Genomic DNA, 24,096 nt, shown 5'->3' with positions numbered 1-24,096 from the left:
AGACAACTGTTGCTCGACGCTTTCGCTCTCTGAGATGACACTTGTGTTTTATACTTGAAAGCTTTTATTACGAGCTTTGCATATGTTATCGTAATTTGGCTTACCAGCGTTTTCTTGCACTGCTTTATTTGTAACTTGGGTAATGCTATACAACACAAATAGTTATTTATCTTATCTAAATTACTTGACTGACACATTTGGTAGATCCACAATACATTTTTTTGTTGCGATAAAACATGACAATTGAACTTATTTTTTATATCGTATATACTTGAATAAATATTCAATAAACACAATAGCAAATTATAAAGTGTCTTATTTTTGGGAAATTATCGGCAGTGTTATTTTAAAATTAAACTACCATTTATACTACAATTTATTTACATATGTATGTAAATAATTATATATTAAATGTTTCTAGGTTCTCTTAGTTTTCTGCGAATCCAAATGAGCCTATAATGAAAATGTATTCAATTTATTTTTGTTTTATTACATATGTATATATTTTATAGTACGTACATATGTTATGTTAGTACATAGTACATATATACAATGTATACACATATGAAAGTCATTTGCTTACCTTTTCAGCTACATGTAATAGCCCTTCGTAGTTTCTTTGTCCAGTTTCCATCACCATGCTGTGGAATATTTTTGAATCACACTGAGTCAAGAGCTCGTAGGGAGAACCAAATTCAACCAATTGTCCAGCGTCCATGACCAAGACCTTGTCTGAATCCATAATCGTGTTCAAACGATGGGCTATTGTCAGCACTGTGCACTCCCTGAACTTGTTTCTAATCGTGGCCTGGATGAGGGCATCTGTCTGTGGATCCACATTGGCTGTGGCCTCGTCCATTACAAGAATGCGATTCTCGCGAAGAATCGCCCGTGCTAGACACACAAGCTGTCTCTGACCTACACTAAAATTGGTGCCGCCCTCGGAGATAATGCTTTGCAAACCATTCGGAAGTTCACTGATTACTGGTTTTAATTTGACCTCTTCCAGGGCATCCCACAGCTTGACATCGCTGTACTCTTCGAAGGGGTCGAGATTATACCGCATGCTCCCAGAGAACAAAACTGGCTCCTGAGGAATAATGGAGATCTTGCTTCGCAGGTCATGTAATCCAAGTTCATTGGTGTCCCGACTGTCTATGACGATGGCGCCATCGTTGTAGGATAGTCGGAAGAGGGCGTTAATGAGCGAAGATTTGCCAGCACCAGTGCGACCTACAATTCCTACTTTTTCCATGGGCTTGATTTCGAAGTTAAGGGACTTGAGCACATATTTGGAACTTGGATCGGGGAAATAGCGTAAACTCAGGTCGTCGGCCACAATTTGTCCATGCTCTGGCCAAGTGATGGGAGGCTTCTTGTTTGGTTTAGATTCGTACTCGCCTTCTGGTTCAATCTCATCATACTCAACGACACGTTCAACCGCCGTCATGGTATTCTCCAACTCTGCAGATTGACGCATGCCCCACTGGACCATGCCAGTCATGCCCATGGCCTGTGTGATGGCTAAGCCCACCTCACCTGAGTTTTCGGGCGGATTGATGAAGTAGTTGATTATAATGATCACAATGTATAACGAACAGAAGAGATCCAGATAGTAGCCAAATGCACGATTCGTAGACAGAAACGTGTAATAGCCGGAGCTATGCAAATCCTGAAGATTGTCGAACTCAGCAATAAGAGTTTTTTGTGCCCCCAGTGCTCGAATAGTTGGAAGTCCATTGAGGGAAGCGCTGAGGTGCGAATAGATGGGAGATCTGGCCACTGCCTCAAGTCGTTTTACATCTCTCGATGTCTTTAGATAGAATTCTCTGATATAATAGAAAATGACTCCAAGTCCGAGGGTTAATAAAAGATAATAGGGATTGGTTATGCAGATAACAACAATGATTCCAGTCAATGTGAGAAAGATTTGGATCACATCCAGCAGAATACTTGGAAGATTTTCATCAATTTGCCCAATATCTTTAGAGAACCGATTTAGTATCCGGCCTGACGGGTTAGTATTGAAAAAGTACATTGACGCTCTGGTGATGCCACAAAACATAGCATTGTGTAAGTTTGCGGAGCTCCGCATCGCCAATTTAGTGAAGAGCAATGTGCGGATCACGGTAAATACAATCACAGCCAGGTTTAGGGCCGTAAAGTAGTAGATGTCAACTGAATCCGAATTGTTACCGGTGCTCTTGGAGCTTTGATTTTTATTGACCCTATAATTAGCAAAATGAGTATTATTTAGAATAAATAGGTATGCGTAGCAATATTACCAGTAAGATAAAAATATATCAGCAGCGGAACCCACGAATTGCGTAATTAAATATAAGAATATTAATAAACTTATTATGAACCAGCCACCGCCAGCGGTTAAGTATTCCATATAGAGTCTCAACCCAATCTTGCCCTTGATACGTGATTCTTGCTGAGTTATCGGAGATTCTTGATTAATAGATTCAATTATGGAGTCCGTCGACTTAAAGCTATTAGTGCGAGAAGTGTGTCGACTACTATTTCCAAAGCGATTATTTTCTGGATCTGTGCATGGATTGACACAAGGAGCTTCCTTTCTGTCCTCAGTTATGTTATCATTAATATTCGGATCAGACAACAGCTGTGCAAAGTCCAGGCCACTGCGTTGCATTGCATCATACGTTCCCATGGCACTTATTTTTCCTTTGTCCATTATGACAATAAGATCGGCTTGTTTCAGAAACCGCAGTTGATGTGTTACCAATATAACTAATTCACTTCGAAGATATCCTCTCATGCACTGGTCAAATAAATGTCGACCCACATGAGTGTCCACTGCACTGAGTGGATCATCTAAAAGATAAATATCCGCTCGACGATAGACAGCTCTTGCCAAGCTTATGCGTGCCTTTTGGCCTCCAGAGAGTGAGGCTCCTCTCTCACCAACGATAGTTTTATCACCCTGAGGTAGAAGTTCAAAGTCACGTTCCAGAGCACATTTCTTTACTACTGTACGGTAGCGATGTTTATCCAGAGTGAGTCCGAAAAGAATGTTTTCCCTCACGGTTCCAGTGAAGAGCCAGGGCTCTTGAGAGGCATAAGAGAATCTTCCATTGACCTTCACGGTGCCATTGTCAGCAGGCAGCTCGCCGAGAATAGACTGTATCAAGCTGGATTTTCCAGCCCCTACCGGGCCAATTATAGCGACGAGTTGTTGATGACCAAGTTGTAGATTAATATCATGGAGAGTGTTTGCTGTGGCATCGGCTTCCCACTTAGCGTAGAATTGTTTAAATTCAACAAGAGTTTCCTCGTCCTCGGCCTTTAGTTTGTCTTCATTGCTATGGTTCATATTGCTCGAACAATGCTGAATTTCTTCTCGAAGTAGAAATGTTTGCAGTCGATTTATAGAAACAATAAGCTCCGCAAATTGTGAAATACTAAGCGGAAAGAAATTGGTGACCGTTCGCTGCAGCAGACTGAAGTAGGCTGTGATAAAGAATGCTTCACCAGCTGTTAAGACATTGCCCAGTAGAACATAGCCCACAAGACTGGCGAAGGTGAAGGTCCGGGATAGACATATCCCAAAAGCTATAAGCATGCCACGAATGTTGTTTGCTGTTTTGATAAGCTTCATCTCCTTGAGCCGCACACGTTCCACCAGTCTGCCAAAAGGTTGCTCCCAAGCATACATTTTGATCACTTGGATGCCAGAAATAATCTCATTCATGATCCGTACACGTTCATCTGTGCGAACTGCAGTGAGAAGGCGTAGTGCAAATGTCTTTTTGGCTAGTCCAGCTTGAAGAGGTGTGAAAATCAACATTAGAAGGACGCCAAAAAGGCTTGAAACTCCAATCTACAAAAATAAATATGTATTTATAATAATGCATAATATTTTTTATTTTTTTTACTACCGAAGTTGAAATGCTAACCTTCACTATATCAAAACTCGCACTATTACTTACTTAAAATATACCGAATTAATATACAATAAAAATACTTGAATACACCAAGGTTATATTTGGAATATTGAAGATAATACTTCATTCAAAATACAAGTACAAAATATTCCGCTTGTTTTGCGGGGGCGGAATTAAGCGTGTCAAAAATTTAATAGTTTTTAAATTAATAACAATTGCTGTCGAAAGAGTATTACAGCTCTATCTATTATAGTCTCTGAGATCCAGTGTTGCATACGGACGGACGGATCGAAAGACGGCCAGACATAGCTATCTCTGTTGCTGACGCTGATCAAGAAATTTAAAAAAATTGTTCTTCTGGACTTTAAATTGTCAACTTTATAATAAATACACCTGGCCTTCGCTTAACTCGGATTCTTTTAGCACGAACTCGGTCCTACACGGTTACAAATTTAGAATTTTGCGAACGTACTGAATCCATGTTTCGCTTAACACGATTTCGCTTAACACGAAAATTTCTAGGAACGTAATCCCTGTGTTAAGCGAGGGCCAGGTGTAGTAAATAGTACATTTCAAAGACTTTTAAATCATCCCAAGTTTTAAGATTCGATGAAAAAAGTAATTATTTTTAATTTTTAATTGACATCTCGCTTACCTTTTCATACATTAGATATGTTATTACTACCAATTGAAGTGGGCCTAGCCACATGAAATGAATAGTGGCCAGAACTGAGTCAAAGCGCCCTATATCATTCGAAAGCAAATTCACAACCTGACCAATCGACGTGTCAGAGAGAGCCGCATGACTCAAGCGTAATGACTTCCGATATACCATACTGCTAATGGCGATTCTCATTTTCATGGCCAAGTGCATAATTCCCAGCATACAAGGGTGTCCAGTAATAACTGTTAGCACACATGCGGAAATAAGTCCAACAGCATAGAAGATTGCCTTGCTTTCATCAGGATCAGCATTCGTAAAGTATGCCATAATACCAAAGAGGAAAATTGGCTGGGTCACCCTTAATAAATACAAAAATATTACAAATCATGTAGGAACATGCATGAAGACTATGGCACCTTGTCAGAATCTCTTTGAATCCTAATAGCACTCCAGTTATAAATAAATGGAAGCCAAACACTCGCACTACAACCCGTCCCAGGCGAGGTGACTTCTTTTGGGCAGTCCTACGAGTAACCTCTTCATCCCATGCTGCACACAAGCGATCCCCAAGTGTTTCTAAATAGGAGAAATATTTTACTCCCCATAATATCTTCATGTTCCACTCACCTGATTTGTGTTCCTTAAGCGGACGGTATAGATCTGTTGGATCTAGTGTTTTTTGCCGGCCCTTGAACAACACGGGAAACACAAAGCTACGAATTCGTGATGGATAACCGTTAAAAAGGCAAACGCATGAATATATGTATATATATATATATATATATCAATAAAGTGGTAAAAAATAATAATTTTTGGCATCCTAAAGTAATTATATCAGGCTGATTTTAATTTGATAATAAAAATTCAGAATTCGCCATTATATGGAAGCACATTTATTTGCTTATGTTTGTCGTTGAATCGATTTACGCGTACATATTACTTTATTAGTTCAGAATTGTTTCGTTGTATATTTACAAAATATACATTTCAAACTGTTTGTTAACCCTTTCAAGATTACCAACGTAGATCATGGTATCTATTAATTTTCTTTTAGATTAAGGTTATACGGTCCGTGCTCCAACTTTATAATTATGTTATCTACTTTACAGCTTGAGTTTGTCAGACGATTACGTTACTATTAGGAATAAATCAAAATATTGCCAACAAATTACAAATATTTTACAGTCATATTGCCTTAATTAGGTAGCAAGATTACGATAGTTTTTATTTTATTTATTTTTGTTTGATTGGATTTCAATCTTAACTGAAATCGTGTCACTAAAAATAAGTAAATCAACTAACCAGAACATGAGTTCCGCAATTGGGTTAATTCGTTCACGGGGGTTTTTCGGAAGCTCATCGGCTTTAAATGATTGCATATTGTCAGAAATTTTTAATCACTTTCACCCTATTTTTATGCAAATGTCAATAAACATAAGCGAAGAAACTCTGGTGCAGTGGTGTTAACTTGATCGTGAGTTCTACTCGTTGATTTTTTGGGCATTTACAATAAAAACTTTCCACAGTACACGGCGCTATTCATATCAGAGATGCGGACGCAATATCACTTCTTCCTTAAGTATTATACACAGACACTTTTCTATATTTTTTTGTTCTCTTTAGTATTAAAATCAAATTTCTTCAGGTAATTTACAATTTCACTACTTTTTCATCTGTTTTTCTTAATTAATTGCAGAAACGGGTTCCGCATCAATTCACAATCAGCTGTTTCCACGCTGAGTACGGAACTGGTTCTAATACTCAACTGACCAGTCGCGTTGCTTTTATGGAAATTGATTAGACAACATGGTATTTGTTATTGTTTAAACCACATTTAAACACTCTTCTAGTGACTAGTAAACCGAACTTCAAGCAATATGTTTTTAGCTTTATCGTAAAAGGGGGTCAAAACTCTGGGTCTGCTTTAATGTAATTTTGATACAGCTATGGAATGTTATTATAACCATAATTGTTTTGTAGTATCGGTTACATTAAATGTTTTAAGCAATGCAAGGTGTTGATAAAGCTAGGGCATTTAATATTCGCCTTTGTTAGGTATTGAGCTACTATCTTATCAACTTATACTAGAAGCCGACTTTTTAGTTCCCCCGGTATATCTTATCATCCACTTCGTTTTTAAATTGAATAATAAAGATTGTAACATTTACTTGCTTATCGGATGAAATTAGCATTTAAAACATTGTGCACAACAGTTTATCAATTTCCTAAGTTATAAATACTGAAATAGACAATACTTCCTAAACAGTTTTTCAAAATTGATTTATTACAAATTATTTTAAATTTAGCATTATAATCTAAAATTCATAAAAGTAATACTTTAAGTAGCAAAAAATAGGAGACTCATCTTCCAGCATTGAAGTAGTATTACAGGTGAAGTCAAGCTTACAGCTAAGAAATGCGGATAATCCTTGATCCTAGGCAGTTTTATGTTTCTGTGATTCTAGTTGAGCCTGTAAGTATAAGTGTAAGTCAGATTAACTTTTTTCTCCTTATCTGAATTTTAACATACCTTCTCTGCTACCTTGAGCAGGTTATCGAAGCTGCATTGACCTGTCTCCATTACCATGCTGTGGAATATTTTTGAATCACACTGAGTCAAGAGCTCATAGGGAGAACCAAATTCAACCAATTGTCCAGCGTCCATGACCAAGACTTTGTCTGAATCCATAATCGTGTTCAAACGATGGGCTATTGTCAGCACTGTGCACTCCCTGAACTTGTTTCTAATCGTGGCCTGGATGAGGGCATCTGTCTGTGGATCCACATTGGCTGTGGCCTCGTCCATTACAAGAATGCGATTCTCGCGAAGAATTGCCCGTGCTAGACACACCAGCTGTCTCTGACCTACACTAAAATTGGTGCCGCCCTCGGAGATAATGCTTTGCAAACCATTCGGAAGTTCACTGATTACTGGTTTTAATTTGACCTCTTCCAGGGCATCCCACAGCTTGACATCGCTGTACTCTTCGAAGGGGTCGAGATTATACCGCATGCTCCCAGAGAACAAAACTGGCTCCTGAGGAATAATGGAGATCTTGCTTCGCAGGTCATGTAATCCAAGTTCATTGGTGTCCCGACTGTCTATGACGATGGCGCCATCGTTGTAGGATAGTCGGAAGAGGGCGTTAATGAGCGAAGATTTGCCAGCACCAGTGCGACCTACAATTCCTACTTTTTCCATGGGCTTGATTTCGAAGTTAAGGGACTTGAGCACATATTTGGAGCTTGGATCGGGGAAATAGCGTAAACTCAGATCGTCGGCTACAATTTGTCCATGCTCTGGCCAAGTGATGGGAGGCTTCTTGTTTGGTTTAGATTCGTACTCGCCTTCTGGTTCAATCTCATCATACTCAACGACACGTTCAACCGCCGTCATGGTGTTCTCCAACTCTGCAGATTGACGCATGCCCCACTGGACCATGCCAGTCATGCCCATGGCCTGTGTGATGGCTAAGCCCACCTCACCTGAGTTTTCGGGCGGATTGATGAAGTAGTTGATTATAATGATCACAATGTATAACGAACAGAAGAGATCCAGATAGTAGCCAAATGCACGATTCGTAGACAGAAACGTGTAATAGCCGGAGCTATGCAAATCCTGAAGATTGTCGAACTCAGCAATAAGGGTTTTTTGTGCCCCCAGTGCTCGAATAGTTGGAAGTCCATTGAGGGAAGCGCTGAGGTGCGAATAGATGGGCGATCTGGCTACTGCCTCAAGTCGTTTTACATCTCTCGATGTCTTTAGATAGAATTCTCTGATATAATAGAAGATGACTCCGAGTCCGAGGGTTAATAGAAGATAATAGGGATTGGTTATGCAGATAACAACAATGATTCCCGTCAAGGTGAGAAAGATTTGGACTACATCTAGCATAACGGTTGGCAAAAGCTCATCAATTTGTCCAAGATCTTTTGAGAAACGATTCAATATGCGACCGGATGGATTCGTATTGAAGAAGTACATTGCCGCATTGGTGATGCCACGAAACATAGAGTTGTGAAGCTTCTTGGAACTGCGCATGGCCAATTTATAGAAAAGCAATGTGCGAACCAAGGTGAAGATGATGACGGCCATGTTCAAAGCAGTAAAGTAGTAGATGTCAACTGGATCCGAATCAATGCTTGCTGCATTTTTGTTCTTGTCAACCCTGAAATTGGTAATTCATTTGAAAAGATTTTAATATATATTTTTAAGAAATATCAATTACCAGTAGGAAAGGAAAACATCTGATGCGGAGCCTACAATTTGTGTTCCCAAGCAAAGGAAGACCATGAAGCTAATCATGAGCCAACTACTGCCAGCTGTAAAGTATTCCTTATATAGACCAAGGCTGATTTTGCCCTCAACTCGAGTTTCTTGAGGCGTAACAGCTGCTTCGTGAGCCGAGTCCGCAAGAGATGATAATGACGTAAAGCTCTCATTGCGTGAAGCCTGTCGACTCGTTTTACTTCCCCGCCTGCTTCTTGAAGCTAGACTTAATCGATCCCAAATATCACCAGGCTCACTTTCATTGTCATCCAACGTCTCTTCCTCCTTATTGGGATTTGTGAGGAGTTGTGCAAAGTCGAGTCCACTGCGTTTCATCGAAGAATAGGTTCCCATGGCACTTATTTTTCCTTTGTCCATTATGACAATAAGATCGGCTTGTTCCAGAAACTGCAGTTGATGTGTTACCAGTATAACTAATTCACTTCGAAGATATCCTCTCATACACTGGTCGAATAAATGTCGACCCACATGAGTGTCCACTGCACTGAGTGGATCATCTAAAAGATAAATATCCGCTCGACGATAGACAGCTCTTGCCAAGCTTATGCGTGCCTTTTGGCCTCCAGAGAGTGAGGCTCCTCTCTCACCAACGATAGTTTTATCACCCTGAGGTAGAAGTTCAAAGTCACGTTCCAGAGCACACTTCTTTACTACTGTACGGTAGCGATGTTTATCCAGAGTGAGTCCGAAAAGAATGTTCTCCCTCACGGTTCCAGTGAAGAGCCAGGGCTCTTGAGAGGCATAAGAGAATCTTCCATTGACCTTCACCGTGCCACTGTCAGCAGGCAGCTCGCCGAGAATAGACTGTATCAGGCTGGATTTTCCTGCACCTACGGGACCAATCACAGCGACGAGTTGACGACGACCGAGCTGTAAATTGATACCGTCCAAATTATTATCTGTCATTTTGGCATTCCACTTGGCATTGAACTGACTGAATTGGACGAGTGTCTCGTCATTGTCAGCGACCTTTGCTACATCTCCATTAATATTGTTGATTGGGGAGCCCTGTTCCTTATCAGTGCTATTAGCAGGTGTGGATTCCAAAATTCCATTTGATTTGTCTAGCACCTGAGTCTCTTCGCGGTGCATAAATGTCTGTAGACGTTTGATGGACACCAACAGCTCTGCAAATTGGGAAATTCCTTGGGGGAAGAACATGGTAACCGATCGTCGCAAAATATTGTAGTAGGCTGTGACGAAGAAGGCTTTCTCTGCGGTCAAAAAGTTTCCCAGTAGCACATAGCCCACGAGACTGACGAACGTAAAGATGCGTGACAGGAACATGGCGAAGGACATAAGGATACCGCGTATGTAGTTCACTTGCTTGATGCAGGTCATTTCATTGCATCGGGTGAGCTCCACCAGCTTACCGAATGGCTTCTCCCAGGCGTACATCTTAATAACCTGGATGCCCGATATGATCTCATTCATCATCCTCACACGCTCGTCCGTCCGCAGGGCAGTGCGCAGTCGTAGCACGGATGTCTTTTTTGCCTAGATAGGCTTGCAGGGGCAGAAAGAGAAGCATCACGGCAACGCCAAAGAGCGCAGAAACGCCAATCTATAATAAAAATGCAATTACTAAAATGACACCTCTAACTCAAAAAAAAAAAATCGAACTCACTTGGTCGTACATGAAATATGTGACTACAATAAGCTCGAGCGGAGCTACCCAAAGGTAATGCACATTGATCAGTACCGTGTCGAAGCGTCCCACATCATTGGACAGCAGATTGACTACTTGACCCACTGTCGTATCGCCAAGAGATGTCCGACTTAAACGCAATGCCTTTCGATAGACCAAGCTGCAGAGAGCGACTCGCATCTTCATGCCCAGATGCAGCAGACCCAGCATATAGGGATGACCACCGAACACTGTCAGCACTGAGCCAGCAATGAGTCCAGCTGCATATAGCTGCGCCTTGGTTAGATTGGGATCGTCGCCAGCGAAGTAGGCCATAATGCCAAATAGACAAATGGGTTGAGTTATTCTATTTAACATATCGAAAACTTTTGTTATGAGGATTCTATAGATATAGTTGCAAATGTCACTTGCTTGGTCAGAAACTCCTGAAGCAGCAACAAGAAACCGGTCAAAAAGAGATTCCAGCCAAACACTCGAATCATCACTCGCAGCAAGCGAGGCTGTAGATTTTTAGCTGATCTGCTGGCGACTTCCTCATTCCAAGCAGCGCACAAGCGATCGCCAAGAGTATCTGAAAATATAATTGATAGATTGATCATTCCAGCTTCAAACCACATAGGCGGCTTCACTCACCCGATTTGTGCTTCTTTAAGGGTCGATAAAGATCCGTCTGCTCCAACGTCTTCTCGCGACCCTTGAACAGAACGGGCATTGCGAAGCTAAAACACATGAGTGTGCAAAATGTATGTTAAATAAAGATAACAAAAATGTTGTTCAGATAGCAACAGACAATAACATCTTAAAAATAAAACAATTAAAGCTACGTGTGCCTGAGCATGATGCAATTAGGTGGATTTGCACTGTGACTACTACTAACAGTTTTGTAGAATTGAAAGAGCAAGGAAATCTTTTGACGAGAGGACACTGAAACATAGCGACATAAAGATAGTAAAGATAACTTAGTTAAATAGCGAATTGTAAAATGTAAATTTATAATGCTGAGATTTTTCCACCAACTAGTTGTTATGATTTCTTATTAGAAATAGTTGAAATTATTTCAAGTGGAAAAGTCTACAAATTTTAAATTTACAATTTGGAACATAAAGATTTTAAAATAGAGAATGCTGTGCAATTAAAGGTCAGTGTAGTTTCTATATTTGTTTGCTTATCGACAGAATAGAAATCTAAGCGCCCTTTACAAACATTTCCTGTTGTCACTAAGTATTTATACATAGAGATAGTGGGGAAATTTGCAATTAGTTTTTAACAGTGGTATTTGTCAGCACCTTGAAAGATAACAAACATTCTTTGAATTTCCTATGACTATCAACATAAATATATCAAGAAAGCAACAACAAGCAATGCACCTAACTTATAATCACATTATATTCATGCTTGGTCACATCGGTTGAACATTAAGCTACTGCCAATTTCAATCAAATTTATTAATGATAAGTTTTGCCACACGATCGCCTTTTATTACAGGCTACATTTGGTTGACAACGAAATTAAAGTTGCCTTAAATGACAACCAATTGAATAACATGGAATACATACATATGTATGGGGCTCTATGGGCTCCCTCTGAAGCGCTAACTATGTAAATTAAGCGACCCATTGAATATAATAATAATGAACTCGCCGCCGTTGTCACGTTTTCAGCTCTATTCCAAAAGGAATAAAGCGCTCAATGAGAGGCGTACAAATTACATATGATATTGTATTGAATTGACATTATGTTTTGCTCGTTCTTATAGACATTGTCTTTGACTTACCAGAACATGAGCTCGGAGAAGCAATTAGCCCGCTCGACGGGATTCTCCGATAACTCATCGGCCTTAAATGATTGCATTGTTTTTTCCCCTGATTTTTTATTCTTTGATTACTTTATAAACAAGCGCAATGCGAGTATTTGAAGTTACAACACACGCACTTATTACAAATTGATAACTTGTAGCGCTCTGTTACATGAGATTTCGACGTGATATTTATTTAGTCGCGGATCTATTGAGTTTTTGGTGACTTTTTTGAATCGGCTTCATTAGCACCCAAGAGGGATGCGGACACGCGCTTGTCGTTAATATAATTATTATTATTTAGGCATTAATAGAATATATCTTATAGATACATTCGATTCGTATTGGCCCGATTGAAACATACGAATTTTTGATGGCCTAAAACTTTCCACTCACACACACTGTCCCGATATTAGATATATTATTACTAAAACGTTCCAAAGTGCATTCTGATTGTTGTTACGCTTTTTATTTGTACTTATTTAGTTTTTATTTCACAATGATCACTACGGGTTTGGTACTATTTGATAATATTCCCACATATTGTAGAAGTTCCACAGCTGAATTTCATCACAGAAACATTTTCATATACATGTGTATGCATATGTCTGTGTGTATATAGATAAAGTGTTGTATTATTATTGTGATTTTTATTTTGTATTTTAACGTTTGGCGATCAACTTTTCTCAATTATCAGACTTCGCGACGCGTAAATAGTTCGTTGCTCACGCTCCGAATGCCGAAATCGTTCTAATGTTCAGCTCAGTAATTCGCTTTGTTTTAGAGAAATAATTTTAAAACTTGAAAAATAACAAATGTTACTCTTCGCTCAACGTAGAGCTTTTCGCTCGCGCTACTTCGTATTGTTTGCATGAGCATTGGAGCATTGATAATCGCCACGATTGCAAGTGCTCATTCTCTCTATCTCTCAATTTTTGACACTCTCTCGTGCTGTAAATTTGCGTACAGCGTTTGTTGGCTTTGGAGCAATGTTTACCGGGTTAACGATAAGGAGCGGCCGGTGTATTTTCTGGTTTGATTGACACTTGAGTTCTATTATCAGTCATACACCCTCACTTGAAACGCACACATGCAATATCTATAAAATTTCTTGGCATTTCAATTATCTGTAAGCTATTATCATTTTGATAGCCTAATGAGAGTATCAGATAGAAAACAGGAAATTGTGCTTATATGAAAAATTAACATGTGTCGTTATCACATGTACAAGTTTAATATGCTGTGAATGTATTATTATTTTATTCTTGTTCACTGTTAAAATTGGCTGATGTTCATTTGAGCTGCTTTGTTACCGATAGTGGTTCAGAACTTCCATAACAAAGCAGTGGCGTAGCAATGAAAGCTTCGTTCTTATTCTAAAGCAATGGTCACTCTGTTTTTGAAAGCTCTTTAGAGCAAATAACGAATTCCTGAATGAATCGTTCGAGCAGAGTCCCAAAATATACACATAATTGGATATGTTAAACATAACTAAATCTATACGGTTCTTTATATAATATATATAGATACATTTGTTATATTTGCAATGAAGCGAGACAGCGGAAAGGAATAATGGGCATAATTGATTTAACAAGATAAGAAAGCAACTGCGATTCGGTGACTTGGCGACGTGTCGGGAAAATTCAGTGTAAAATTGCATCCGACAACCTCTTATAGAGTATAATGGTCAATTAGAATGCTCGACAAACGTGCATTGATCATTTAAAAAAAGATACTAAATATGCATATAATATCATTAAGAATATGAATATTTTTAGAGGAGCACGCGATGCCATTGTATGACCGCCAGTACTTGTATGTACAGTGAAATAATCTAAAAGTATGCTCCCACAGTTCTTCAATTTTGGGAGTGTCCACCGTTGAGAAACCAACTTTATTAATCTTTTCCTTTCGGATGTGTAATACTGTAGAGTTTACACAGTTTTAAATTCTCGGCATTTGAGATGGTGTTTCTCACAGAACACAATATAAATGTGTGCTATATACATTGTATATACGTATTTATATATATCAGTAATATGACCGGTGCCTTTGAATCAATTAAAGTGCAAGAAATTGATCGTGACACCCCTCACAACGAGGGGTGGGGCGATTATTGTCATAAAGCAATCGTCGTCAAACGTGTAGGAGACAGAATTCAACTTTTGCCAGACTAAAGAAATAAAATTCAAATAAATAAAAGGAATTTTTTATAACGAAACAATTTATTGAATTAAGGTGAAAAGTAATAATGAATACATACATATTTAGAAGCAGTATTTAACCACGTATGTTTTTCTCTTTACTATTGAAATTGTTGTAGAAAACCCGAATATACATACATATGTAAACTTTATAAAATTGGTATGCGATACTGTTTTATAATTTGTACCTTTAACCAACCTTTATTTGTGAAAAATTGGACATACTTACATATCTACTAATATCGATATTGCATATGTGGAGCCATCATAAATCTTCCAATTGGAGAGCACACAAGCTCTCTCTCACACTCATCAACGGATGAGCTTTTGCGCAACTTTATGCATCTGGCAATGCCAAGAGCGGGTATAAAAGCGACCGGTGGTGCGAGCTTTTACGAGTTGAGTAGAGTTCGCTGTGCGGGTCACATTTTCTTCGTTGAGCTTAAGCAAATAAAAACAACTGTGAAAAATGGCATCTTTCATTGGCAAGAAGTACAAATTGGAGAAGTCCGAGAACTTCGATGAGTACATGAAGGAATTGGGTAAGTAAACAGTTAGGATATTGTTATAACCTTACATGCAAATATTTTATTACGTACATAACCACATGGTGCAAAAGAAGTCGAAAGATAGAGTGAGAAAGACAGTGCCCATAATAAGCGAGAACAAAACACGCAAGCCGGCCGGCAGATTTGGCAGATGTGCAAAATAATGATGAAAGAAAGGCAAACAGAAAAAAGAGGGCAAAAACGTGGTTGTTAAATTTTTGGGACTTCGGGAGGTTTGGTTGTTCCACTTTCCGCATGGGTGCTATTGGTTAAACCCATGAACCCAGAATACAGGTGAAAAGTGCAGAAACGCTTATCGAGCGACTAATGGTGTAATAAACTTAAAAAGTAATTAAACTTCAAACTGTACTTTGGTCTGAAGCACATGGACAGGGCTCACTCATTCATTATCTGAATACATATGCACATGTACATGAATGTTCTTAGTACAAGTTTGGAAGTAAAGTGCGCTTAGTCATTGCAATTGGTGTTGACAGCTTGGAGAGCTCTCTAATTTGTGGAAAAGTTTCGATCGCCGAACTTTGCACAGACTTGTGTTGATGTAAATGTACAACACGATCTTATCGATCGATCGAACGATGGTTTATTGTAACAGTCCATAGTCTCTCGATACGCATTGTCGGGGAATTTAGAAATTCGATGCTTCTCGATTCGATCAACAGTGCTGCAGTTGTGTGGGTCTGTTATTACTTGCGGTCTTTTGTGGTTTTGAATCTAATATTAAACTATGTACGGTTCCTGCCACAGTCCCAGTCTCAGGCATCACTAGTGGCAAGGTCTCAATTTTCATATTTGGTATATTGTGATTGTGGTGAACGACCATTTCAAGTGGGGTTTTCGATTACCGATTTAAAGTGCAGCTGATTGAAAGCTTTGAGGACCTTCAAAATAAGTTTGTGTACTTTTATCAACCTTATCTCGATTTTTGTATGTACCGAGACCCTATTTAGTCGACAAAGTTGTGATAAACATTGTATGTATATAAAATGATAATGCCTTTTTTTATTATGATTGCGAATTTTGCACTTTGCTCCATATCAACAACCGTAAACTGTATGGCAACTATACCGGATCCTAATCTATGTCAAAAGAAATGAGAATATAATATAGTATTTGTTGTAGATGTGCAGGCACAGCTGAAAAAGTTCTCAAAGTGGCGATGGGAACTTATCGAACCGCAGACACTTGACCGAAAAGTCAGTCGCCACTTAAAAAAAAAAACAGTCATAAATACATAATTGAACATAATTGATTTGTCTGTTTGATGGATGGTCACCAAGGGGCAAAGTTCTATACATATATATTGTAATAAATATAACATGTATGTGTTTGCATTCGCGATAAGGTTGCTGCTTGCATTTGCCGGCTGTGCGGATCGTTAGCTATATTTAGGTATAGCAATTGATAAGTACGGATGCTGTTGTAGACAGTGTACACGAGGTTAACCTTGAGCACGACTCCGACCGACGTCTGTGGTTTTTGAGGGGTCTAGGGTGTAGATACGAGTCGGGGTCGCGGTCTGGATAACTTGTCGAGGAACTTCATAATTCAGCTTTATTATTTCAATTAAATACAATATGATTTACATTGTATGCAGGTCTTCAACTTTGACGGGCTAATTCAATTAGCAGCGCATCAAATCTTGAATTTATGATACTCGTATGATTTATATGAAGATAGTATGATGATGGTATATTCATATATATTTTTGCTTTCTTATTTTATAGGCGTCGGCATGGTGCTGCGCAAGATGGGCAACTCTGTCAGCCCCACTGTGGAGGTTACTAAGGATGGAGATACCTACACTCTGACCACCACCTCGACTTTCAAGACCTCGGCCATCAGCTTCAAGCTGGGCGAGGAGTTCGATGAGGAGACTCTCGATGGTCGCAAGGTCAAGAGCGTGATCACCCTTGATGGTAACAAGCTGACTCAGGAGCAGAAGGGCGACAAGCCATCGACCATTGTCCGCGAGTTCACCGATAGTGAGCTGATCACAGTAAGTTGCACCGCTAATATATATATTTCTGTTCTTTCTGAGATTAATACGATCTATTTTTTTTTTTGCAGACACTCACCATTGGCGCTATCAAGAGCGTGCGTGTCTACAAGGCAGCCTAAGCGTCTTCTGACTACACCTTACACCATCATGACTGAACTAAAAAACTGTCTACGAACTAATTCCCAGTTTAGTAATATTGTTATTGATTAACGTTTAATGAAAGAACTGCACTTTAATTCTAATGTTTATTTATAAACACATGCTCACTCACATACACACATTTGTACCTAGCTAATACGTACATGTGGGTGAGTGTACATGTAAAATGACATATGAAAGATTTCAAAATGCATTTGAATAAAACTAATAATTCGCTTAATTTGCTTCAGTTTATTGATATACAATTTAAATGATTAAAAAAATAATTTAAAAATCAAATTAATTATTTACAATATCGAAAAAGTTAATATTATTTAATTAACTTGGTTATGCACATCAACAGGCTAATCGTTGCAACTCTCGATGTCCGCTATGTAAAGCTTTCACTGTAATTGTCAAGTGACGTGACTTTAGCATAGACGGGAGGCGTCCACCCCTACGCATTTCCGCAATGGTCATTACGTTTTCGCTATATGCGAGTACATGAACAGCTTACGTAGCGATAGCGTGTGTGGGAGTTTTTAGTGCTGGCCCTCGAGCATGCGCAATGCAAGGGGGCAAAACGAGACAACAGCAGCGCTGTAATCTACACGGACTCAAACGTTTGCTTTAGTTAAGGTGCACAGTTTGCCGGCTACAGTTTGATAAATGGTGCAGTGTTATCTATGTGGACGGCCGTTGATTAAATAAAATAGAAAGGTTCGTTAATGAAAAGGTTTATAAGTATGGCACGTCATAAAGTGATAAAAATACGTATCGATGGCTAAATGGATGGATAAATAAAAATACGTGTGCTTAGTTTATAACTAGACCAGCATAGAATAAATAACACAAACGGATAAGTTTACTACTCAAACTTCCAAGTGGATTGCGTAGTTGTATAATTGACGTAAGAAAAGTGTTGTCGACTTTGCGGCGCACTTGAAAAGTTTACAAAACTGTATCATATGATACATAAATATTTATTTTTGTTTTGTTTGCTTTGCTTTGCGACGATTGCTTTTAACTAGCGCGGGTGTGAGCTTTTCTCCAGCAAAAAAAAAGCTTTTGTATGTTTCGCCATGCTAAACGGGTTTTGCTGATTAAAGAGAGATCTTGTTGTTGTTGCCTTTTCTGCCGCGTCGTCACAAAAATCGAGTATCACGCCATCGCCGTTACTTTTGCTCTTTGACGGCAAATGTTCTGCCTCTCACTCTCACTCTCGCTCTGCCATTGCTCTCCTGCTTGATCTTAGTGGAGAAGCAGTTGGTTGTTTACAAAATGCGCTGCCTATTTGAATTTGTTCGCTTTCTCTGCGATTGGAAATTGGAATTTTGTTCGTAGTGTTGTGTGTGAACAACAGTTGACTCGCTGCCCTAGCCGCGATCGCGTCGCTGCCGCTTTTAAACAGCTAAGCACTCAACCAAAGATATTTTCCGAATTGTTTAAAATTTTTGCCCTTAATTATTCGTAACCAGAATTATTGTGAGTAATATTCGCCTATATTCATAACTGCTGTGTGTTCCAATTAGAAATGCTCGTAAAGTGCAGCTGCGATTGCCCACTTCTACAGATTCATAGCGTGTGTGCCGCAATACGTATGCTTAAGTGTACACTTCCAATGAAAAGTTTTCACAAACTTTGTTTATCTTTATCGGAACTGTGTTTAAGCTCGTAAATATTTAATGTACTTTTCAGATAATACCCTATAAATAATTATATTTTTGCCAATCCAATAACTAATTGCTTTCATGCACAACTTATATAATCAAGTCAAGTGAACTTAGACAATTCTCTTGTCTCTTTTTAAAAGTTGAAACTTGAAACTGTTCAACCAAGTCACTATCGTACGATCTGCAGTTATCAGAATCGAATGGAATGTTTTGAGTGTTAATGTGTACGTGTGTGTTTTACATACAGTCTGTGACAAACAATAATCCCTATATACTTTTTGTTTGAACTTTGCTTTCAAGGTGAAACCAGTGCGATAAAATAATCAATTGTCAATCATCAAGTAGCCAGAATATATGTGTAGATTATCAGCAAACCTAACCAAATTTAATAATGTTTTATAACTTAATTATATATACATATAGTATGTATATGGTATATATCATGCTGTACAAGAAGTTGCATAATTTGCAACGTCAACTGTTCTTCAGCAATATATTTTTTTTCTTTTCTTGCCTTGTTGAACTTCGGAATTGGAATATCGATGTTTTTAAATGAAATGTATTTTTACCCACACTTTTATTGCATACACACAATAGATTTGTTTTTTTTTTCTTGTTTTGATCTTTTGACAACAGACTCCCACATATTCAGAATATTTAATTTTAGTTTCTATTAATATCAGCACACATTTACATTTGTAGAGTTATTATTGTTTTTTAAATTGAAAATGTTACCTGTTTATCTGCAGTACGAAATGGATCGTCAAAATTTAGTCACGTTTCTTAGTCCCTACAAATCTCGTCCCTGGATGATCAATAGTGGTGCTGCAGCGCCAAGCGGGGGCAGCAAAGGTCTGAAAGGAATCATTGCCGGAGGCATTACTGGCGGCATTGAGATCTGCATAACATATCCCACCGAATACGTGAAGACACAGCTGCAGCTAGACGAGAAGGGTGCAAACAAGAAGTACAATGGAATTGCCGATTGTGTAAAGAAGACTGTGGCCACAAATGGCTTCTTTGGACTGTACCGTGGTCTGAGTGTGCTCCTCTATGGCAGCATCCCCAAGTCAGCAGCCAGGTAAAAGTTACTTAAAGTTTCCCTGTTATGTTTCTCAAGCATATTCTACTCTATTCAGATTTGGTGCCTTCGAATTTATGAAAACACATGTCAGCGACTCCAAGGGACAACTGACCGCTGGTGGTAAGCTTTTCTGTGGTCTGGGAGCTGGTGTCTGTGAGGCTGTTCTGGCCGTGACGCCCATGGAAACAATCAAGGTGAAGTTCATCAACGATCTGCGCAGTCCGAATCCCAAATTCAAGGGCTTCGCTCATGGCGTTGGTCAAATTATTAAGGCGGACGGCATCAGTGGCATCTACAAGGGTCTGACACCGACCATCTTGAAGCAGGGCTCGAATCAAGCCATTCGCTTCTTTGTCGTCGAATCACTAAGGGATCTGTACAAGGTAATGAGGGGCTTTGATTTATTCCGACTCAATGGGATAATTGTGAATAATTGTGGCTTTGGTTTCAGGGCGATGACATCAACAAGCCAGTGCCCAAGTTGGTTGTGGGTGTCTTTGGTGCAATTGCTGGAGCGGCTTCCGTGTTTGGCAACACGCCCTTGGATGTGGTAAAGACTCGTATGCAGGGCCTGGAAGCTGCGAAGTACAAGAACACTGCAGATTGTGCTATGCAAATTCTGAAGAACGAGGGACTTCCCGCCTTTTACAAGGGCACAGTGCCCCGATTAGGTCGCGTGTGCCTGGATGTGGCGATAACGTTCATGATTTATGACTCCTTTATGGATCTCTTTAACAAGGTCTGGAAAGATTAGATCACGTCACATCACATCAGATCGGATCAGATCAGATCAGACTGGCTCTTAGTTTCTAGGTATAGGTATCGCTGTGCATGTTACGTTCACCTAAATTTGACCTAGTCAACTGTTGCTATAGTTGATAACTGACACTCTTACACAGACACACATAACAGGTACGAGTACACTGGCAAACATATTCCATGATAGCATTTTTTTTTATCTTACGTTTATTGCGTATCACAAATTCTATGTTGAGCATTTTAGAATCGATTTGTATATATAGTCAATGTCATATGTTGTTTAAAATCTGAGAAAAGTGTAATCGAAATCAATAAATAATAGTAACGTGTTTATAAATTATATCTTTTAATTTAAATTAGTTCTAAAAGTGGTTGCAAATTTAGAACAAAAAACATTTAGCATTTGAATTCAGTGTTAGAATTGTTCTTATGTAGCAGTCAGCTTCAAAGTGAGTTCACTGCGTCAACGCTCTAAATTCAAATATGTAAAAAAATCAGTTGGTTTTGCAGAGTCGTAATACCTTCAGTTGGACGTAATATTTAACTTGCGACATTGACTAGCGATTAATAATAGTAATTTGCATCTAATTCTTAGTTAACATTAATCTTAAGTGGCTTACAACAAAATTCCTTTTATACAGATTCGTAGCAATCAGCTTTCAAAGGTGTTCATTTCTTCAAAACATCAAATTTTATATCAACCAAAAATGCAGGTGGTTTTACAAAGTTGCAACAACTTGTGACATATTTATTATGCTAGTTATAGGGTAGTATATAAGCTTGCACCATTAACATAGATTAGGCTAAAACTACGCTAAAACCACTTATCGTATCACATTCAGTGGTATCGATCCGTGTTTGCTGCTCAAAATGCGCGCCAACGCTTCGTCTAGCGGCTGACTGAGTTCCTGCCAGATGCACTTGCCAATCAACGAGATTTCCTCCAGTGCTGGCCTGAAGGCAACCAGCAGATTCAAGCAAAGGCCATCCGTTGCATCATCGTTAGATGGCGAGTGCTCCAAGCTCAAAAGGCCATGTGGTCGATGCTGTGGTAGCTCGGCACCAAAGATCTCGATCATAAACTTGCGTAGTGTCGAGTGTAGACTGCGGTTCGGATGCAACTCCACAGTGGGAAAGTGATGCGAATTCTTTTCACTAATGAGTATGTTCATGGAGTTCGTTGCACGCTTTCGCACAACGGCTAGCACACGCAGATAGTTGCGTTTGTGCGGATAACGTGTCGGCAGCACATTGTTGTGCCATACGGGCTGACGCACTATGTCCGATTGTTGCTTGGCCTTCTGGCTCTGATGATACGCTTGTCCAATGCTAATAATATTGAGTATGTCGTTGGCTCTCAGGGGCACTTCTTTGGGATCGCGCAGCCACAGCGCTTGTATGGATTCCGCATCCGCATCGGCGGGTGTCTTAAGTCGGCCGCCAGTAATGCGACCCGTCAACACAAAGCGAAACCAGGAGCCGCCAGCTGACTCCAGAGCCAGCAGCGTTGTCATCTCCGCATTGAGGCCAGTCTCCTCGAACAGCTCACGTGCAGCAGCCTCCGTGATGGATTCACCTTGCTCCATGCGTCCCGCGGGTAAATACCATTTGCCTGCAAGCACAAAAAACTCGTTTAAATGGTAACAAATTAGAGTAACTACAATTAGAGTCACCTGCACAGCTTGGTTTGGCCTCCTCGATCATTAGCAACTCGTCGTGCTCATTGAACATGACACAGGCCACAATATAGTTGATGGTCTTGCCCACTTTGGGCACAAAGTCGGCTGACGATGATGGCTGTACACCTTGCGCCTCGGCTGTGGCATTCTGCTCTTTGAGCGAGAAATCACAGAACTCTGTTGTGATGTCGCCCAGATCTTTGGCATTCAATATGCAACGCACTTTCTCTTCAATTGAAGTCATCGTGCGAAATAATTTTTAACGTTCTTCTTAAATATGTGGCTATAATGTGAAAGTGGGATAGATGGCTTAGATGATTTAAATGCCAAAATTGACAATCAAGAAACACTTACGTTCAGCACAAATATGCGTTGCGTTTGCGTTTGGCTATCAAATGACTCAATATGAGAAACATGCTCGACCTGAGTTATGCATAAAGCAAAGCCCAACTAACAACTTGTATGCAAATGACAAATTCTTTTTGCGTTATCGTTTTTCTGTTGTCTTTGCTGTTCAAAAGCTCTCGTCGCAGAGAATCGAAACGTACTCAAGAGTGGGCAAGATGTGACTGTTGTTGTTGCTCCATTGTCGCATTGGCCAGGCCAATAAAAACGGCAAAATCAACTCAACACGACACAGCACAGCTCACAACACAGGTGCTTAGTAGTCTGCTAACAACACAGACGAGACGAGACGGCCAGAGTATGCTTTTGGCCTGTATTTTTTTCTATTGATATCGAATAGATGTCAAAAAAGCCGCAAGACTGGTTTTACACCATTTGGAGAAAGTGCATTGGAATTCCTGATGTTGCTGCTGTGCGAGTTGTTTGGTCAGCAGAACAAGGAACTGTTAGCAAACAAGCGATTTGTTAATTATTTTGTACATCAACTAATTGTAAACTCAATTGTTTTGCTTTGTTTTTGTTTAATTTCGCACAAATTCTATTGCACACACAAAGTTACGTTTGTGATTGAACATCTGGCAGCACTACAAGTTTGTTTACAAACGTCAGCCAGTGTTACCGTAGCACAGTAAGGAGAAAAATACCGCAATACAAAATATGCAAGTTAGTATATTGAACAGCTGTTTTCAGAGAGTTCATAAAAGGCGGGCGGAATGGGTGACGCTGCTTGATTACGGCCAACTTTGAAACATCTTCAAATTATGTTAACTTTTCGCGCGTGTTCAAAGGCGCCGGCAATGACAATAACAATCATTCAATTTCAATTGAAAATTAGCTAGCAAACATCAAAAGGGCGTCACCTGTGATAGATTAATGCAATTTATGTAGATAATGGGTATGTACGCGTTGTATATGTACGATATTTGCAGCTGTACTACAAACACATAATAAGTAGCTGTACTAGTGGCTGTGTGCACAAGGAAACACTTCTGATTGCTAGCAATAAAATTTGAATGCGGAAATTTCATTGTTTGCCCAAATCGATCATCATTAAAAGCGTTTGGCGTAGCAAGTGCGAATTGCTCGATTCCATGGCGTATACTTAACATACAGTGGTACATAAGTATTAATAGCACCGCTCGACTGGCATTATAGGTAATTCAATTTGGTGTGGCGCGAGAACCGAGGAGCGGGCAAGTGCTCGATTGCTCGATTTGTTATTAGCTTGCTGTGCTCTGCTTAAGGTTGCTCTTGTTTTTAAGCAAGTTTCAGCGCAT

The 24,096-nt window shown here is 39.5% G+C and overlaps 5 protein-coding genes across 7 annotated transcripts; 2 read left to right on the top strand and 3 right to left on the bottom strand.

The window, feature by feature from the left end:
- Positions 1-122: 122 nt before the first annotated feature.
- On the bottom strand, positions 123-6,188 carry LOC133839131 (probable multidrug resistance-associated protein lethal(2)03659). Its single transcript, XM_062270479.1, has 7 exons — positions 5,875-6,188; positions 5,200-5,285; positions 4,989-5,148; positions 4,564-4,930; positions 2,286-3,844; positions 584-2,228; positions 123-453 (listed from the first exon to the last, which is right to left on the bottom strand). Exons 1-7 carry the CDS (start codon positions 5,949-5,951, stop codon positions 418-420), a joined length of 3,930 nt encoding a protein of 1,309 aa, XP_062126463.1. The 5' UTR covers positions 5,952-6,188; the 3' UTR covers positions 123-417.
- A 647-nt stretch (positions 6,189-6,835) lies between these two features.
- On the bottom strand, positions 6,836-13,053 carry LOC133839130 (probable multidrug resistance-associated protein lethal(2)03659). The gene is given in 8 exon segments (XM_062270478.1): positions 6,836-7,043; positions 7,103-8,741; positions 8,802-10,357; positions 10,359-10,427; positions 10,491-10,857; positions 10,923-11,082; positions 11,145-11,230; positions 12,286-13,053. Coding segments are annotated over 8 exon segments (3,990 nt in total). The 5' UTR covers positions 12,363-13,053; the 3' UTR covers positions 6,836-7,007.
- A 1,838-nt stretch (positions 13,054-14,891) lies between these two features.
- Positions 14,892-17,460, top strand: LOC133837367 (probable fatty acid-binding protein). The gene is made up of 3 exons (XM_062268103.1): positions 14,892-15,052; positions 16,807-17,078; positions 17,150-17,460. Exons 1-3 carry the CDS (start codon positions 14,980-14,982, stop codon positions 17,198-17,200), a joined length of 396 nt encoding a protein of 131 aa, XP_062124087.1. The 5' UTR covers positions 14,892-14,979; the 3' UTR covers positions 17,201-17,460.
- A 1,088-nt stretch (positions 17,461-18,548) lies between these two features.
- Positions 18,549-21,072, top strand: LOC133836495 (tricarboxylate transport protein, mitochondrial). Of its 2 annotated transcripts, XM_062267015.1 has the most exons (4): positions 18,549-18,704; positions 19,642-19,973; positions 20,032-20,359; positions 20,428-21,072. In XM_062267015.1, the coding sequence occupies exons 2-4, from the start codon at positions 19,648-19,650 to the stop codon at positions 20,728-20,730; spliced, it is 957 nt and encodes a 318-aa protein (XP_062122999.1). In that variant the 5' UTR covers positions 18,549-18,704; positions 19,642-19,647; the 3' UTR covers positions 20,731-21,072. The 2 variants fall into 2 exon arrangements, with proteins under 2 accessions (XP_062122999.1, XP_062122998.1); XM_062267014.1 differs by lacking the exon at positions 18,549-18,704 and having other exon boundaries at positions 19,556-19,973.
- Positions 21,073-21,437: 365 nt separating this feature from the next.
- Positions 21,438-23,401, bottom strand: LOC133836494 (8-oxo-dGDP phosphatase NUDT18). Of its 2 annotated transcripts, none has more exons than XM_062267013.1 (3): positions 22,765-23,401; positions 22,409-22,697; positions 21,438-22,347 (listed from the first exon to the last, which is right to left on the bottom strand). In XM_062267013.1, the coding sequence occupies exons 2-3, from the start codon at positions 22,656-22,658 to the stop codon at positions 21,560-21,562; spliced, it is 1,038 nt and encodes a 345-aa protein (XP_062122997.1). In that variant the 5' UTR covers positions 22,659-22,697; positions 22,765-23,401; the 3' UTR covers positions 21,438-21,559. The 2 variants fall into 2 exon arrangements, with proteins under 2 accessions (XP_062122997.1, XP_062122995.1); XM_062267011.1 differs by having other exon boundaries at positions 21,439-22,347; positions 22,769-23,401.
- Between the last annotated feature and the right edge of the window lie 695 nt (positions 23,402-24,096).

The sequence above is a fragment of the Drosophila sulfurigaster genome, chromosome 2R, assembly GCF_023558435.1.
Source record: "Drosophila sulfurigaster albostrigata strain 15112-1811.04 chromosome 2R, ASM2355843v2, whole genome shotgun sequence".
In the NCBI taxonomy this organism is placed as follows: Eukaryota; Metazoa; Arthropoda; class Insecta; order Diptera; family Drosophilidae; genus Drosophila; species Drosophila sulfurigaster.
Note: the sequence above shows the minus strand (reverse complement) of the source record. Positions and strands in the feature narration are given on the sequence as shown.

Excerpts from the sequence above, each read along its gene's own strand:
- LOC133839131 (XM_062270479.1), bottom strand. The coding sequence starts at position 5,951 with ATGCAATCATTTAAAGCCGATGAGCTTCCGAAAAACCCCCGTGAACGA. Across the intron at positions 5,286-5,874 it reads ATTGCGGAACTCATGTTCTG|CTTTGTGTTTCCCGTGTTGT; the intron begins GTTAGTTGATTT and ends ACGAATTCGTAG. Across the intron at positions 3,845-4,563 it reads CATATCTAATGTATGAAAAG|ATTGGAGTTTCAAGCCTTTT; the intron begins GTAAGCGAGATG and ends TTATTTTTGTAG.
- LOC133837367 (XM_062268103.1), top strand. The coding sequence starts at position 14,980 with ATGGCATCTTTCATTGGCAAGAAGTACAAATTGGAGAAGTCCGAGAAC. Across the intron at positions 15,053-16,806 it reads TGAGTACATGAAGGAATTGG|GCGTCGGCATGGTGCTGCGC; the intron begins GTAAGTAAACAG and ends CTTATTTTATAG. Across the intron at positions 17,079-17,149 it reads CCGATAGTGAGCTGATCACA|ACACTCACCATTGGCGCTAT; the intron begins GTAAGTTGCACC and ends TTTTTTTTGCAG.
- LOC133836495 (XM_062267014.1), top strand. The coding sequence starts at position 19,621 with ATGTTACCTGTTTATCTGCAGTACGAAATGGATCGTCAAAATTTAGTC. Across the intron at positions 19,974-20,031 it reads ATCCCCAAGTCAGCAGCCAG|ATTTGGTGCCTTCGAATTTA; the intron begins GTAAAAGTTACT and ends TACTCTATTCAG. Across the intron at positions 20,360-20,427 it reads CACTAAGGGATCTGTACAAG|GGCGATGACATCAACAAGCC; the intron begins GTAATGAGGGGC and ends CTTTGGTTTCAG.
- LOC133836494 (XM_062267013.1), bottom strand. The coding sequence starts at position 22,658 with ATGACTTCAATTGAAGAGAAAGTGCGTTGCATATTGAATGCCAAAGAT. Across the intron at positions 22,348-22,408 it reads GGCCAAACCAAGCTGTGCAG|GCAAATGGTATTTACCCGCG; the intron begins GTGACTCTAATT and ends TTGTGCTTGCAG.